General features: G+C 42.2%; 2 protein-coding genes across 7 annotated transcripts in view; one reads left to right on the forward strand and one right to left on the reverse strand.

Annotated features, from left to right (window-relative positions):
* Window positions 1–5016, reverse strand: part of LOC117363484 (protein-L-isoaspartate(D-aspartate) O-methyltransferase-like) — a 61680-nt gene extending 56664 nt beyond the window's left edge. The window contains exon 1 of one of the 2 annotated variants that reach the window (XM_033951279.1): window positions 4762–5016. The gene's annotated coding sequence lies outside the window, so the exon portion shown is untranslated. The remainder of the gene's footprint in view (window positions 1–4761) is intronic. The other variant, XM_033951280.1, reaches the window with a different exon arrangement.
* The window catches only part of CCDC32 (coiled-coil domain containing 32), a 65246-nt gene continuing 52363 nt past the window's right edge, over window positions 4701–17583 (forward strand). The window contains exons 1-2 of one of the 5 annotated variants that reach the window (XM_033951276.1): window positions 4701–4948; window positions 10564–10854. In XM_033951276.1, the coding sequence (XP_033807167.1) occupies window positions 10587–10854 (268 nt within the window). In that variant the 5' untranslated portion in view covers window positions 4701–4948; window positions 10564–10586. Of the gene's footprint in view, window positions 4949–5036; window positions 5354–5416; window positions 5670–10563; window positions 10855–13260; window positions 13393–17583 lie in introns of those variants that run through there. The other 4 variants (XM_033951278.1, XM_033951274.1, XM_033951277.1 and 1 more) reach the window with 4 other exon arrangements.

Below are 17583 nucleotides of genomic sequence, written 5' to 3' on the forward strand. Positions count from 1 at the left end.
CTAGCCAGAATTAAGAATAGAATAGCAAGTGACTGAAGCAGAAATAGTATGGAAAGTTCAAATGCTGTCAAGCTAAACTGTAAATTTGCATGGCAGGTCGATTATTCCAAGTTATAGCATGCTGGAACAGGCTGGATAGGATTTCCAGGTGACTTATCCACACACACACACATACATGCCAGGACACACTTTGTAACTGACAATAAGAGTTTTTATTATTCGGGCAGGTGGGATCTCTTGGAGAGAGAAAGAGATAATGGTTACTGCGGATGGGTAGACCAGATGGGCTATTTGGCAACGTCAGAGGGAAGGCTTTCAGCTGAGGCATGGGACGCTGCCCACGGCTTTGTGCACTGCAGCACTGAGGAAGAAGGAGCCGGCCTGTAGATAACACCGGGGGGCAGGCCAGAAGGCAAGGCACAGCATGGAGGGAGGGAGACAACAACGGTAGGGGGAATGATTTTATTTTTTAATTTAGTGATTGATTTACATCTGCTGTCTGTTCAGGAAGAAATGCATTTGTTTCTTTTCCTCTGGGGTTGTACTGCATGCAGTCTTGCATCTTAGGGTTTGTTTGTATATATTAGTACTTTTAGTTTTTAGTCCCATATTTGCATGGGGTTATCTGTGTTCTGGTATGAATGAATATTGAGAAGCATATAGTGTGCTCTGTGTAGTTAAATTTCGTGGTTAACCATTATGTGTTATTAATACGATTATATTGTGTGTGTGTGTATATATATGAAAAATGAATGGAAAAAATGGTGTTACAATTAGTACTATTATGGGGGTGGGGGCGGAGATTGGGTGGAGATGGGCAGGATCTGGCCCATGACATAGCCCAGTCCACAAAATAACCGGTGCCAGTCCACAAAATAATTATTTCATTTCCGCCAGTCCATAGGTGTCAAAAGGTTGAAGAACATTGCTCTAGACCACAGAGCTATGAGCTCCTGGCACCATTTCTGTATTGGGAAACATCAGGAAATATATATATTTTTGAACTCACAAACAAATCATTCATATGTTTAAAGAATAAGCATAAGCAGCATTGCAATCAGATTCCAAGGCAATGTGGTCCTCTGAGTAATCATCTCCAACAAGGATTTTAGGAAGCCTGTAGGTGCTATATTGGCCCAGGCCTCATCCTAGTCAAATCCAGTTCCCAACTGTCCCCAGATGGTAAACATTAGGCTCTTACCACTGGTGGCAAAGCTTCCAGTGGCATTTTAAGGATCTCTTGAAAGGACCAATAGGGACTTAGAAAATTTTAAAAGTTTGTAATTGTTCCCCTCACTTTAATATTTAGAGAATCATCTTTCACCAAGGCTTTTCTGAGAGCTTGTTACTCTTCCCTTTTTTCTTCTAGAGAGCCAATCTTGATAGCATTCTTTTTTAGCACTTAGGCCTGATCAATCACTGCCCTAGAAACAATAGTAACATCTCCCACAAGTTAGCCAGATTCTTTCAACAAGTAGTTGAGAACTTCAATGGCATCTGATCAGGAAAAGTTTTGGTAGCTTATGTAGACTAAAATCTGTCCGTCTATTGTTTTATCGAAGTCATTTTCCTACTCTTGTTCACTTGATCATACTGGCCCAATTAGATTATTGTAATTCAGTCTATCATGGTGTTGTTAGTAAAGCAAATTTAAAATGATTACAGCTGTTACAAAATACTACAGTTAGACTGATATTTAATAAAAACAGATTTGAGTATGTTACTCCGCTGATGAAAACTTTACATTGGTTACCAGTAGAATCTAGAGTGAAGTTTAAAGTTTAAGTGACTTGGCCAGGTCACAGGGAACAATGCAGTTTGAACCCACAAGTGAAAGTAAATGTGCAGTTTAACAGCACACACGCTTTTACCCTCTGCAGAAAGTATGTGTGGGAATAGAGAATGACACGGAGACCGTTTACCGCGGTAAACCGTGGGTCACTGCAGTATATCCGCAGGAATGGAGACATTTGCAACTGGTTTACCACAGGAATGGGGGGCAAGACTTTTCACTGCCCCACGGGAATGGGGACAAGATCTTTTACCGCCCCGTGGGAGTGTTAAAAAGTCTTACTCCTGTGGTAAAAAAAATTGCACCCATGCCAGACTCGGCATCTTCTCCCCAGCTCCTCTTACACCTATTTTACCTTCAGGAGCCAACCATGCCATGATGAAGACAGAAGGAACCTAAAACCAAAGCCTGAGACCAATGTGATTTGAAGAATAAAATTACCAGACAACAAAAAGAAAAAAAAAAGAAATTATTTTATATTTTGTGATTAGAATATTTAGATTTGAAATATGTATCCTGCTAGAGCTGGTATTAGACATAACTGAGGATGCAAAGTCCAGGCTGTGCTCTTTAGCTTCCAGCTGGCTTAGGACTCTCTCTCTGACCAGGGGGAAGTTGCCTTAGTTGCACTCCCCTAACATTATTCTTGCCATATGTGACTAAAGTATTCTGTTAGCTTGATTTTTTTATGTAGCATTCTGTAGCAATTTGGTTTGTTCAGTTTTCACAATAGTGAAGAGGATATTTGTGAAAGGGAGGGGAGATGGTTTTTCTTGAACCTTGCTCTGTTTTATTTGTGTTTATAAAATGACAATTGTCAGAGAAGAAGCTTCCGCCCACACACACGTGACTGCAGGGCGGCACAGGCAGACTTCACCAGCATCAGTTTCTTTTCTAAAGCACCGCGAAGGTAAGGGGGAGGGAGGGGGATAGATTTGGCCAGAGGGAGGGAAGGGGCCGCACTTGATCGGTAACTGCGCACCTTCCCTCCCTTAAGTTTCTTTACACCATGAAGGTAAGGGGAGGGAGATTCTTGGGTCGCTGAAAGGTGGTGAGGTGGCAAGAGGGTAGGGTGGATGCTGCGGGGACGGGGCAGTGAAGGGGACGGGGACAGGGCGATGAAGGAGATGGCGGGTTCGGGGACAGAGCAGTGAAGGGGACAGTGGTCTGGTGACGGGGACAGATTTTATCCCCGTGTCATTCTCTAGTTGGGAATATGGTGGGTCTCAGGGAGAGGGGAGAGGAGAAGGAAGAAAAGTCAGGTGCTTGCCTTTCTCTCCCCCAATCATTTTGTCAGACCTTACAAAAAAAAAATGCCTTGAGCTAAAAATACATATATTTTTTCTTTCTATAAAATGTAAATACCTTGTAATTATTCATCTTGAATTTTAACTAGTTCATGTGATCTTACATTCATTGTGAACTTTATTAAACCTGTCTTTGTCATTAGGAACATTGAACAAGTTCTGATTTTTGAACTCCAAAGCCAGGCATTCTGAGATATGGCAGACTACACAGTATTCTGTATTAAAATAGGTTGGCAAATTCCAGAATATTAAGGGATATGAGCTAGAAAAACACAACTAACTAAAAATGTTTCAGATATATTAAAGCTGAGCAGCAAATAGGGGCCCTCTTTTACTAAGCCACAGTAGAGGTTTCTAACATGGTTCAGAGTGCCAAGTACTCCCCCGCTTTGGGCTACAGTAGAAGCCTCTACCACTGCTTAGTAAAAGTGTGTGTGAGGGGGGGGGGAAATGATGTTTTAATGTGATGCTGAATATGAATTCTAGTATGTTTCTATTTTATAGGCTAAGTATCCTAGAATATTTTACAAATTCAACTAATTTCTTGTGCACTGAAAGATCTTGGTATTTGAAGTGGGTGTCAAAATTCTTTAAAATAATCTGTCAGGCTTACCATGTAATATGAGATGGAACACACAGTTTTTACCAAAGATAAAAACTATGGTAAAAATCAAGGATGTACAAGAAAAGCAAACCATGTTGCTTCCCTTCTCTTTTGTGTGGTGAAATGCTGGTAACCATGAGTAATTCAAAATAAAGTTATCTTAACTTTCATTCATATATATGGTTACCAATTTGCATTTAACCCCCCTCCACTCCTCCCCCCCCCCAACAGTAGTTATGCATCCTAAAAACCTCCACACTATTTATGGGCTACCAGAGTTTTATAGGGAAGCTTTATTTCCAAACGGGCCCAAATTAATTAGTAAGGGGACACTAACCCCCCCCCCCCCCCTTTAACAAAACTGTAGTGCATTTTTTAGCGCCGGCCGTGGCAGTAACAGCTCCGATGCTCGTAGGAATTATATGAGCGTCGGGAGCTGTTACCACTGAGGCTAGCGCTAAAAACCGCACTACAGTTTTGAAAGGGGGGGGGGGAGTTAAAAGTAAAACCACCTGTTTGCCAACCCTTCTGTGTTCTTTGATTTATAATCCTGATTACTGTGTATTAATTAATGCAGCTTCTTGTCAAATTTGTTTGTCGTGACTAGATTGTAAGCTCTTTTGAGCAGGTACTGTCTCTTCTACATTTTGATGCACAGCGCAACGTATGTCTAGTAACGCTATAGAAATCGATTAGTAGTAGTTATTTGGTCTCCGTTTTTCTGGTTGTCCCCATTTTTGATCATTTGCCCCCTCATTTCTTATCTCGAAATCTGTCGTCTTCCTCTTATTTATTCTATCTCGTCCATCTGTTCGCTTTAACGTGTATCTGTCCCTTCACCCCAGTTGTCTCTGCTGCTTTTTCTTCAAAGCTGAATGTTTCTCTTCCCTTCTCCAAATGTGGAACCGATGATCTTGTTAAAAAGCTTTATTTGAAAATGGTGCAAGATCATCGGTTCCACATTTTTTGCCTTCCGCTTTGCTTTCGTTTTTGTGGAACCTCTTCGGTGGTCTACTTTTTGTTTTTCTCTTCCCTTCTCCCCCAGTCTCTTTCCTCACCTTTTGGTTTGGTACAAGTAGCTTCAGTTTCTGCTCCGCACACGTTTCGTCAACTGCACAGGTTTGAGTCGTACGGGTGCCCGTACGCATGCTGTGTTCTCGCGATCGAGAAGGAACGAGAGCAAGCGTACACCGCGGCACCGAGAAGAAGTCTGAACGTGAACGTGGACGCGGCGCGGTAGTGCAGGTGAGCGGAGGCGACCAGAGCATGCGTGGAGGGGATAAATCAAAGCGGCAGCGCTCTATTCTCTGCTGCTTTTAATTTGAAGCATAACATTATAGTTGAGAATGCTAAACTGCAAATACCCGAGGGTCACAGTGCGGTATAGGGACTTTGGAGCACCTTTATAAGTTGGAGGGGATCGAACAAACCAAGTCTCCCAGCTCAGTAGAAGCTGATACTGTGTTGGCCAAGGCCCATTCCATTTCACTGCCTGGGACACACAATGGGGGTTTAGCCTGTTTTCAGAGGCTTGTGTATGTGTTGGTATTAGCTTCTCCGTTCGATGTACTGTACCGTCTATCTAAAAGATGCATCAGGAGGGACTCAATGTCACGAGGTTTTTACTTTGTGTTGAGGAAGTAGGTGGAGGTGTGTGAATATAGCTTCCATCAGTTCTGAAATAAATAAATTATTTTGTATGTTTTCTTTGCCCGATACTTAGGAGTGGGATATTGAAATTACTGGAAAACAATCTCTGGCCAACGGCAGTATATTTGACACCCAGGGCCAATCATTTTGAACACCTTCTTCTCTCTATGAAAATATACAGTACAGTATATATATTTAGTGATAATCCATGGAGTCACACAACGAGGGTGCACCTAGGAAAAGACAGCATTTGATGTTCTAGTGCTCACTGCATGGTGGGAGACCTGACCTGTTCCTGAAAGAGAAGCAAAACACGGTGAAGAAAGTGCTGGGAATCAGCGATTTTCTCTGTAAACACTTGGACTCAGCAATTTCTCTTTGCAAGCTGATGTAATTTTGGGGGGAAGGAGCCAGCAAACTAAAAACCGTGAATAATTGCAATCACGATTGCTGAAACTGCAAATACGAAGGGAGAAGTGTATACCCATTGCAAAACTAAAGAAGCCAAATTAGTACAGATTGAACATGCACAGTCAATGCTAACAGAAAACCATGTCTTTTTTATAGTTTCAAGTTTAATAAAAATGTACTATACTGCCTATCAGTTCTAAGCAGTTTGTACATAATAAAAATAGGGTAACATAATTAAAACATACAGGACCTACTGTAACGATAGGATTAAGGTAAAGAAGTACATCATACACACAGAGCACAGATACACCCTTGCCCAGTATGGAATAAGTAATCACAAACTAAAAATATAAATATGTAGACAAAAATTAAACAGAACCACTAAGAAACCAGACAGTGTACAATGCAGCATCGCAGAACCAGTGACACATCCCCTAATACTGCAAAATATAAAGAAAGTAGACAAATAAAAATCATCACTTACAAATTAACAAATAGAAATAAAACAAAAATGGAAAATAAGAAAATACCATTTTATTGGACTAATACATTTCTCAGTTAGCTTTAACTCAGTATAGTACAATGTACTAGAGAGCTGCACGGGGACCACGGGAATCTCCCCAGGTCCTCGGGGATCTGGCAGAGATGGCAGCTTCCTATGGCATACTTGCTCACTCTTTTCAGACCACTGGCAGCTGACCCTGAAACCTTCTCTCCGACGTGTTTTGTGTCAGAGGGAAGGCTTCCAATCAGCTACCAGTAGCATGGAGGAGGGAAGTAACACTGCCAGCGGCCTGAAGAGAAAGGCTGGTAAGACACTGCACAGGCTCGGGGGTGGGTGGGAAGAGAGGGAAAGAGATGCTGAACACATTGGTAGGGGGTGTGGGAAGAGGGAAGGAAGGAAGAGTTGCTGCATGGGCTAGGGCAACTTGCAGCTCTTCTGCCCCCCAGACCTACTGAAGTATCTGGTGGTCCTGCGTTCTTCGAGGTAGGAGTGCAGACCTTTCTGCCTTCTAAAATGGCTGCCGCGACCTCGTCTGATATTACTGGAAATGTTACACGCATCTGGGAAAGGTCACGGCCCCATTTTAGAAGACAGCTGTGAGGAGGCAAGAGCAAAAGGGCTGCATTCCTACCTTGAAGACTATCACTGGACCACTTGGTACCTCAGTAGGCCGAGGGGGCTACCTTAAATATGGTAGAGTGGGGGCATTTTAAGGTTGAGCTGGCAGCATCCCTGAGAGGGCTCCTGTCCCCAAGATCCCCCCGGCTGGACCCGGTGCCCAGGAAGGCCCATGAGGGATGGGAAATCATGGGTTGGGAGGGAGAGAAAAGGTTGGGGCCTGGATAGAGCCATGGCTAGGGTGTTCTTATCTCAATAATCTTCTTTCCAATGCAATAGGTGAGACATTATAATCTAGACAGATGGGTTGTGTTTCCATGTCCGTGTGCTGTTTGCAGAAGGAAACCACTCCGGATTTTTTCTCTATGCGTCTGCTGTACTTCTTTGGGCTCCTTAGCTCCTGATTATTCAGCTCTGCCTGCATTGAGATCACACAGACTTTGGCTGCGGATTGGTGGACTTTGGCTGGATCATGGCGATGACAGGTGTCGGCCTTTGGGACTGGGGAGTCCACTGCAATTGTCCCATCCAGGGGTGTTGGACATTCTCTCAGAGGAAGTGGTCAATCAACCGGTTGGAACTGAGAACCATTTGGCTGGCTCTGGTGCAACTGCAGAAGACTCTGGAGGGCCAAGCGGGTCAGGGTCTTCTCCAACAATGTGATGGCAGTATCCTGTCAATCGATAGGGAGGGACCAACAGCACCCCTCTGGCTCAGGAAGTCTGCCTTCTTTTTCTGTTGGCGCATTTGGTGGGAGTCAACAGTGTTCAAGCCGACTTCCTCAGCAGACAGATTTTGGATCAGAGTGAGTGGACTCTGTCCTCAACGGCATTCTGAACCATAGTGTGACATGGCCATGGCAAAGAACAAGAAAGCAGATCGTTTATTCAGTCGAAGATCCAAGCCCGGAAGCAGCCATGGTCTCATGAGATTCTCCCGTATGTCTTTTCTCCCTAGCCCATGATAGGCCAAGTCATTTGGCGGATCTGGCTCCAGATTGACCTTGCACAGTGAAGTACAGCAGAGGCACAGAGAAAAAAATCCAGAATGGATTCTACAGATGGCATGTGACCATTTGTCTATCTACTGGAAAAAAGCTTACCAGGATAAGTACATAATACTTTGTATTTGGGGATATCTAAATCGGTCTCCACAATATCATTCCCTGCACATCAGTTCTGAAGACAAAAGGGGATAACATTGACTTCAAACAATACAGGAGATGAAGCTGGGCAAAACCTGATTGAATGGTTTTTAGCACTTGAGCACTCATATTTAATTTTGAATCCAAGCTTACTCCTAACAAGAGCATTTCATTCTTAACCCTCAGCTTTTCATTCATTATCCAAATATTCTGGCCATCCTTCATCAACCTCACGTGAGACAAACATCACCTCAGTTTTGTCCACATTAAGATGTAATCCATGTGCTACCATTAACTCCACATAATTATCCATATAATCATTCAATTGGTTTTCTATCAGCATATAACCTATAACAGACTGTTAATGAATCAAATAACATACCAATTTTAATTATATAAATATTACTTTCAAACAATTTTATTGATGACAACTGATTTCCACAGTACAACAATAATCATGACATCCACTTTGTAATACAGAAATATTAATGTATTATGTGTCACATTAGGCTAAAAATTTATATTGATAAATCTTGCACTGTAACTGTGTCTGATTTATCCAGTAAACTGCATATTATGTTTATTGGCATTAGATCCCTAGTATATGTCAAGTAAGGATAAAACTTACTTGCACTGGAAGTATGTGTTGAATTAGGATAAAAACTTGTATGAAAAAAACCCCAAACCTTTATACTGTAACTATAGCAAATTGTATATTATGTATATCAACCTGTAACAATCTGTTCTCTTTTGGGAGAACAGATAGAAAACAAATTAAATAAATAAATAACAGCTGATACAATAAATGCACAATACTGAGCAGAGCTTTGAGTTTCTGGCCCAGAAATATCTAAGAAACAATTTAAATTAAATCATTAATTATAGAGTGTATGTTTGGGCAGACTGGATGGACCATGCAGGTCTTTATCTGCCGTCATTTACTATGTTACTAAATGTCCAGTAAACCATATTTAGTCAGTATAAGCATATAAATAATCCCACTTAATTCCTCCCCCACCCCCTCCCACTGTTTACAAAACTGTAGTGCGGTTTTTAGTGCCAACCGTGGTAGTAACAGCTAGGACGCTCATAGGAATTCTATGAGCATCGAAGCTGTTACCGTTCCGGCTGGTGCTAAAAACTGCGCTATGGTTTTCTAAAAGGATGAGTTTATCAGATACCTTCTTAGCGTCAAAACTTATAAGCAAGGATGGCATTTTCTCTCTGGTTCAAAATTCCAAGGATGTCAGATTATTTGCTGCTGACTTGCCGTGAACAAACCCCACCTGAAAATCATGGAGTAGTTTGGGCAGAATCCTTGCTAATCGATTGGCCATAACTTTGGCTAATAACGTTACCTCAAAGTTAAGCAACAAAATGGGTCGATAGGAATCTGGCCTGGTGGGATCGCTTCCTGACTTCAGAAGCACTAATAATTGAGCTACATTAAGAGTTTCCGGCATGTCCTCTGCATTAACCGACATGTTAAACATATTAGTAAGTGGTTGCATTATATCTGCTTTCATAATCTTATAAAACTGAGCTTGATACCTAACCAAGTGCCTTTAAGGTAGAGCTTTTCCCAATGGCCAACTCCACTTCCCTTTATTTCATCATATAAATATTAAATAATAATGCTGACCCCCTGTGGAACTCTGTTACCTATAGGAACTTCCTTTGATGGAAATATTAAAGTAGATCTCATGAGAATACCAGTGAGGAAGAAAATTAAAATTCTTGGAATTTGGTTAGATTCGACATTATCAGTGAGAGATCAAGTGTTAGCTACAGTGAAATCTTCATTTTTCCAAAAGTAGCTATTGAATAGACTGAAGCCAATGTTATCAAAATATGATTTTCAGATAGTAGTTCAATGTATAATATTACAGAAATTGGACTATTGCAATGCCTTATACCTGGGGATGGGATCCTCTTTAAGTGTTGGGCACTGCAGGTAGTCCAGAATGCCACTGAATGAATGATTTTTGGAAGTGATAGGTTGGGACATGTAACCCCCTCCCTCCTTTTGCGACAGTTATACTGGCTTCCTGTTAAATGTAGAATTTTGTTTAAAGCTTTAGTGTTAATATTTTAGGCAGTGCATAATGGCATACTTTGGTATTTATCACAAGCTATGACATTGTATAACCCCCTTTAAGATATGAGATGACGATGTGCTTGTCACTAGATGGAATGCAGCGTGTGAAATATGCGGAGACTAGGATGAAGGCGATTTTGATAGCAGGGGTGAAAATGTGGAACAACTTAGTTGGACAGTTAAGAATGATGGACAATATGCAACATTTTAAAAAGCTGCAGAAAGCAATCTTATTTATTGAAATGTTTTGTTAAATATGAAGAAACCCACTGCAGTATTAATCCTTTACTTCTAACTTTTCCAGCTTTAACAACAGCGCTAAATGAATTGAACCAAAAGCCCCTGATACATCCAATGATACCATACAATAAGACAAATTACAAATTTGTTAGAAAGTGATGTGAACTACATTAATATGTTGTTTTGCTTTTCAGACCCTTGTCCTACATATATTCCTATGAAAATGTTTCAGAACATTGACTCTGCTACCACAAGGTCAAGTGAAGACCTCTGGACTGAAATCTGTTCATGTTTGCCAGCTGCTAACCAACAGGAGGATTCTAGCAGTACTTTTTCAGATTCTTTCATGGGTTTCTGTGCAGAAACAGAAAGCGAAAGCTATTCATCCTCCGAACATCAGTATGAAAATCAAGACGGTACTGTCCAAAATTGCATAAAGCCATGGGCTCCATTGAAGGATTCTGAAATGTATTTAGCTTCTCTAGGTGAGTATTTCTAGCCCATTGTATAACACTGCAAGAAGCTAATGTAAAATTTGCATATGGTATGTGGGAGGTGCATTGACAGCCATAAACTTTCTCCTCCAGAGAAACAGACACTTGTATATAAAGTTCCAGGACAGTTTGAATTGCGTGCCAATGGGAAGTTCTTTTGAAACGTGTTGAGTAGCTTGAAACCTCACAAGTAACCTCCTTTTTTCCGTGTGTTGATATCTGTTTTCTTCTCCAAGCTACAGCAGTTTTTGTGAAAGTATGTTTTCATGATCTCTTTCATATTTTTCATCATGTGCGACCTCAATGAGCAGCGCTACAGCATGAAGTTCTGTTTTAAATTGGGTAAGACCGCTACAGAAACTTATGAAATGTTGAAAGTGGCTTACGGGGAATATGTGGAAGGTATTTTGAATATTTCAAAATTCCTGAATTTTGGGCAAAAAACACAATGACGGTTCTTCTCCAGCTACCTTAGTCTCCTAACTTGGCCTCTGCTGACTTCTTTGTGTTTCCTAAACTTAAATCCATGCTGAAAGGAAAGCGATTCAACACCATCGAAGACATAAAGCAAAATTTGACGCAACAACCTTTGGCGATTCCTAAAGATGCATTTAAGGACTCTTCCAGAAGTGGGAATGACGTAGGGAAGGGGAGTACTTTGAAGGGGACCCAATGGAATAAGTTGTAAGGTTGTTTAATACATTTTTATAAAATCAGTCCTGGAACCTTTTTAAGAGACTTGTGCAGGTTGGAAAGAACTACATGAGCCTTGCATGCTTTTCCCACACCTTGTGATCATTGTTAAGCAGAAGGGCCTGGTAGGATTTGAACCCTTTACCTTTCTTCAGGGTACAAGGCTGACTGAGATAACAGTAAAACTGTTTTCTAGCCCTGGATTTTGTGAGGGACATTTGGGATCTTGAGTGGGTTTGAGAGTGCTGCAGCAGCTCCAGAAGGATTTAGTTTGCGGATTAGCATTCCCTCCCTCTTAAATAGGAAGGAGATGATCAGAGGATAGGAATTTGTGGGACATATTGAATCTTCTTTAGGAGTTCCTCTACCCCAATGCTTTGCTTATGTCATACTCATCAAGGGCTATTTTAAATGAAGCTAATCTATCCAGAACAAAGAGAAGTTTGGGGAGTAGACTTTATATTGCTGGTGTTTCTGAACCTACAATATAATAATCCAAGTACTTGGCCTATTAAAGTGGCCATACATCTAAAACTCCCAGTAGTTGCATAAGGTTCATTTAGGAATGCTATGTCTGCCTCAGAAAAATCCTTGGCAAATACAATTGATTAGGTGTTAGGGGCAGGATCAGAACTGCAAGATTTTACGAGGGCTATAGAGCAGAATACAACCCCTGGGAGGAATATTAAAATGTTATAACAGCAGATAAATGACCTTGAGGGATCTGATGTTTTGGTTAAAGTTAAAATTGTATTTGCAGGAAGCCAAGAACAAAAGTATTCTGGGAAGGTGTCTCAAAGTGTATAATTCCTCGATGGAAGAACTACATAGTATGACAACTTATAGATAGTTTTGGCAAGCCATTAAAACATGGTTATTCCATGCTTACTTAGTTATGCTATTTTGGTCTGCTCTTTTGTTCAGTTACTATTAGTGTATTCTGGTGTATTTTATTAATGTAGGAGGATGTCTTGTACTCTTTTGATGCACTTGTGGATGTTTGTATTTGGTATAAGTGTGTACTGTATTCTTGCTGGGCACTTTTGGAATCCACCTTGAACATCTTGGTAAATTTGGAATCTAAATGTTTAATACTAAATTAAGATAGCTTTATGATGGAGACTTTTGAAATGTAGTATAAAAGGCTTAATTGGAGATTGATTGAGACATGATATTGCTAAGGTGGCAGAGAGCAGTGATGGAAGTCCGTGTAAATGCAGAAAGTGAGAGAGAAAATAATTATAGGGAGTTCCACAAATATGTTTGCTCAGAGGATAATATAATGTTATCCTGACTCTACATACAGTGAAAGTACTGAATTGTTACTGCTTATAACAAAGGAAATTGGAATTCAAAAGCCCCTCTTCATTCTCATCCATAATGGCAATGGCAGTAATTTTGCTAGAGTTAAACTAACCTCGGTTTCAGTCTGAGGGCAAGCAAAGATGTGCATATATTTCAAGTTGGATTTTAATTACTCACCTTTCCAAATCAGAGCTAAAGACAAATTACGAATTGGTTACAAAGAGTATTTCCCAACTCAAGAGAGTTTATAGTCTGTTTTGTATGTAAGGGAATGGAGGGTTAAGGGTCTTAACGCCAGGAAACAAGACATGTTATTGAGAAAATCCATGGTTTCCTTCATTCTCTGCCCACTGCTCTAACCGCTAGGCTATCCCTCCCACTCCTTTTTTGTCTTTGTAGGCAGAGTGGAGAGTGTTAGTAGAATGTCTGAGTGTTTGCTGGCTGACTTTTCAGTGCTTCTCTAGAATCGGGAGTGGTATCAGAGGACTGGAGAAGGGCGGAAGTAATGAAGAAGTAGGGAACTACAGGCCGGTAAGTCTGACTTCTGTGGTAAGTAAATTAATGGAAACACTTTTAAAACAGAGAATAGTGATGTTTCTGGAATCCAATGAATTTCAAAAACCGAGGCAACATGGATTCGCTAGAGGCAGGTCTTACCAGACAAATTTCTTTGACTGGGTGACCAGAGAATTGGATAGAGGGAGTGTGCTAGATGTGTTGTATTTAGATTTTAGCAAAGCCTTTGACAGTGTTCCATATAGATGTCTAATAAACTGAGGGCTCTCGGGATGGGCCCCAAAGTGACAGACTGGGTCAATAACTGTTTGAGTGGATGGCAACAGAGAGTAGTGGTCAATGGAGATCTCTCTGAGGAAAGGGATGTTACTTGTGGTGTGCCTCAATGTTCTTTTCTTGGACCTGTTCTTGTTAACATTTTTGTAAGCGATATTGCTGAAGATCTGTCAGGTAAGATTTGTCTCTTTGCAAATGATACCAAAATCTGTAATAGAGTAGACACCGCTGATGGTGTGAATAACTTGAGGAAGGACCTAGCAAAGCTTGAAGAATGGTCTGAAATTTGGCAGCTAAGATTTAATGCTTAGAAATGCATTGGGCTATAGAAACCCGAGGGAACAGTACAGTTTAGGAGTGAAGAACTTTTGTGCATGGAAGAGGAACGGAACTTGGGTGTGATAGTATGTGATGATCTTAAGGTAGCCAAACAGGTTGAAAAAGCAACGGCAAAAGCTAGAAGGATGCTAGGGTGCATAATGAGAGTAGGAGAAAGGAGGTATTAATGTCCCTATATAAGACTTTGGTGAGGCCTCATTTAGAATATTGTGTTCAATTCTGGAGTCCACACCTTCAAAAAGATATAAACAGGATGGAGTTTGTCCAGAGGAAGGCTACTAAAATGTTCAGTGGTCTTCGTCATAAGGCATATGGGGACGGACTTAAAGATCTCAATATGTATACAGTGGAACCTTGGTTTTCGAGCATAATTCGTTCTAGAAGCATGCTCGTAAACCAAATTGCTCGTATATCAAAGCAAGTTTCCCCATAGGAAGTAAGGGAAACTCGCTTTGATTGGTTCCACCTCTTACCCCCCCCCCCCCCCGAGGCTACTGGCGCTGCTCCATTTTCCCCCCCTTGAGGCCACCGACACTGCTCCATACCCCTCCCCGCGATCCGGCATCCCCCCCTGCAAACCAGCATCCTCCCCCCCGCTCGCATTGCCCCCCCTCCACCGCGATCCTACATCCCCCCCCCCGAGCACGGCAATGACATCCCTTACCCCGACTGGGCACCAGTGCCGGTGCCCAAAGATCCTCCCTCTTCTGGCACGGCCTGGGCGGTGCATCGGAGATCCTCCCTCTCAGATTCAGAATCTCGGAGAGAGCGAGACCAGAAGGCTTTGAGCATGCGCAAATGCTCAAAGCCAGTCCAGCCGGCCCAGCCCAGAAGAGGGAGGATCTCCGACGCACCGCCCAGCCCAGGCCGTGCCAGAAGAGGGAGGATCTTCGGGCACCGGCACTGGTGCCCAGTCGGGGTAAGGGATGTCATTGCCGTGCTCGGGGGGTATGTAGGATCACGGGGGGGGGGGGGCAGACGCGAGCTGGGGGGGATGCCGGATCGCGGGAGGGGGGCGCTCGTACAGCAAGGCAAGCTCGGTTTACGAGGCACCAAGTTTGCAAATGTTTTGCTCGTCTTGCAAAACAGTCACAAACCGGTGCACTCGTAAACCGAGGTACCATTGTACTTTGGAGTAAAGAATGACAAGGGGACAAATTTTTTTCCCTGTCCTCTTAGGAACTCAATTTCCCTGAACCGTCCCCACAAGTTTTGTCCCTGCCCCATTCCTGTAAGCTCTGCCTTAACTGCACAAGTCTCAAACACTTATGATTTTAAAGTGTTTGAGGCTTCTGCAAATGAGGACAGAGCTTGCAGGAATGGGGTAGGGACAGGAAAAGAACTCTTAGGAATGGAGAAAAATTTGTTCCTGTGTCATTCTCCAATTTGGAGGTAAGGTGAGAGAGGGGAGATATGATAGAGACTTTTAAATACATATGTGGCGTAAATATGCATGATTTAAGTCTTTCATTTGAAAGGAAGCTCCAGAATGAGAAGGCATATGATGAAGTTAAGAGGTGGTAGGCTCATGAGTAACTTTTTTACAGAAAGGGTGGTAGATGTGTGGAATAGTCTCCCAGTAGAAGTGGTGGAGACAAAGACTGTGTCTGAATTCATGTAAGTGTGGGACAGGCACGTGGAATCTTTTAGGGAGAGGAAGAGATAGTGGATGAGCAGACTGGATGGGCCATTTGGCTTTTATCTGCCATCATGTTTCTGTTTTTCCACTGAATATCTTATTTCAGGTTGTGAGAAATATATCACGATTACAATGGTTCCTATTTGCAGATTTTTTTTTTCACTATTTTCTCTGTATAGGTCAAAACATTCTGATGAATGAAGCCTAAAGTGATTTATCTTCATATTGATTACCTGCTTGCACTTTAGACACTTGAAAATAACAGTCTACTGAACTTTTTTTATTTCCATTTCAAAATACTTAGAATCAAAAAACTCTTTGAGAAGAACACAGTGAGGTACATAATCGAAATGAAAATACATCTAAAAACCTGTCTAAATCGGCACTTGGACGAGCAAAAAGACAAGTCATCCAAGTGCCGATAATCGAAATGGGGTTTTTAGATGTATCTAAAGGCATCTTAGGCCTTTTCACTGCCGCTGTGCGCCCAGAGTGAAAAGGGGCATTTTTCGAGCAGTGGTTAGGGTGGGAAGTGGGCGGGATGTGGGTTGGCCAAATTTAGTCGTCCTACAGCGATAATCGAAAGTTTGACAAGACTACCTATACCAGGGGTGTCAAACTCAATCAAATTAAGGGGCCAAAATCCAAAACACAGGCTAAGTTGCGGGCCAGGCCCAGCCCAATCTCTGCCCCAGACTCCGACCCCATAGTAATACTAATTATAGCACAATTTTTTCCATTCATTTTTCCATATATACACACAATATAATCTTATTAACACATAATGCATAACTACAAAATTAAACTATACAAAGCACACTGTATGCTTGTCAACATTCATTCCTACCAAAACACAGATAACCCCTAAGCAAATATGGGCCCAAAAACTAAAAGTACTAATATATAAAAAAGAAACCCTAAAATTCAAGTCTGCATTCAGTACAACCCCCAGAGAAATAAAAAGAAAATGTATTTCTTCCTGAGCAGTGCAAAAAATAGACAGCAGATTAAAATTCTCAAAATTGACACAATTCAAACACTAAATTGAAAATAAAATAATTCCCCCCTACTTTGTTGTCTCTTTCCCTCCATGCTGTGCCTCCCTCCAGCGGGTGTCTTACCTTCTGGCCATTTTATGCAGCCCGCGGTCCAATGCCCCTGGTGTTCTCTTGTGGCCGGCTCCCTCCTCCTTACAGCCGCAGTGTGCACAAAGCCGTGTGCAGTGGCTCCTTGCGCGTTCTGCACCTGAACCGGAAGCCTTTTCTGACGTCGCAACGTCAGAGGGAATGCTTCTGGATGAGGCATGGGAAGCACAAGGAGCCACTGCACGCGACTTCGTGCACACTGCGGCTATAAAGAGGAGGGAGACGGCCACAAAAGAACACCGGGGGTATCGGACTGCGGGCTGCATAAAATGACCAACTGGGCTGGATTCGGCCCGCAGGCCTTGAGTTTGACACCTGTGGCCTAGGTGGAACTTATAATTTGCGACTTAGGCGATCTAAAAAAGATATAAGTGCCCATTAGTTATCCAAAGTGACCAGATAACCACTGCAGGGACAAAGTACAGACCCCCTCATGCTCCCCCAGTGATCACTGACCCCCCCCCCCACCGCATAAAAATCAGATTACAAACATACATACCTTCCTCCAGAATATCAGCACCTGACATAGGAAAGCCTAGTAGAGCTGCATAGGGGTGGCTTAAGTAGTCTGGGGGGTGGACTAGTGAATAATAGAGAGGAAAACTCAGGCCCATAAGCCACTCCAACCACTTCATTCATGGTGGAACATGTGCATCCACCAAAACCCCCTCAAACCCTACTGTACTGCCATATAGGTGACACCTGCATCCATAAGGGCTATTGGAGTGGTAGACAGATGGGTATAGTAGATTTGGTGGGGGAGGGGCTCACCATGACCTGCAAGGGTATTGTGGTGAGATGTTTTAT

The sequence above is a fragment of the Geotrypetes seraphini genome, chromosome 7 (assembly GCF_902459505.1).
Source record: "Geotrypetes seraphini chromosome 7, aGeoSer1.1, whole genome shotgun sequence".
Taxonomy (NCBI): domain Eukaryota; kingdom Metazoa; phylum Chordata; class Amphibia; order Gymnophiona; family Dermophiidae; genus Geotrypetes; species Geotrypetes seraphini.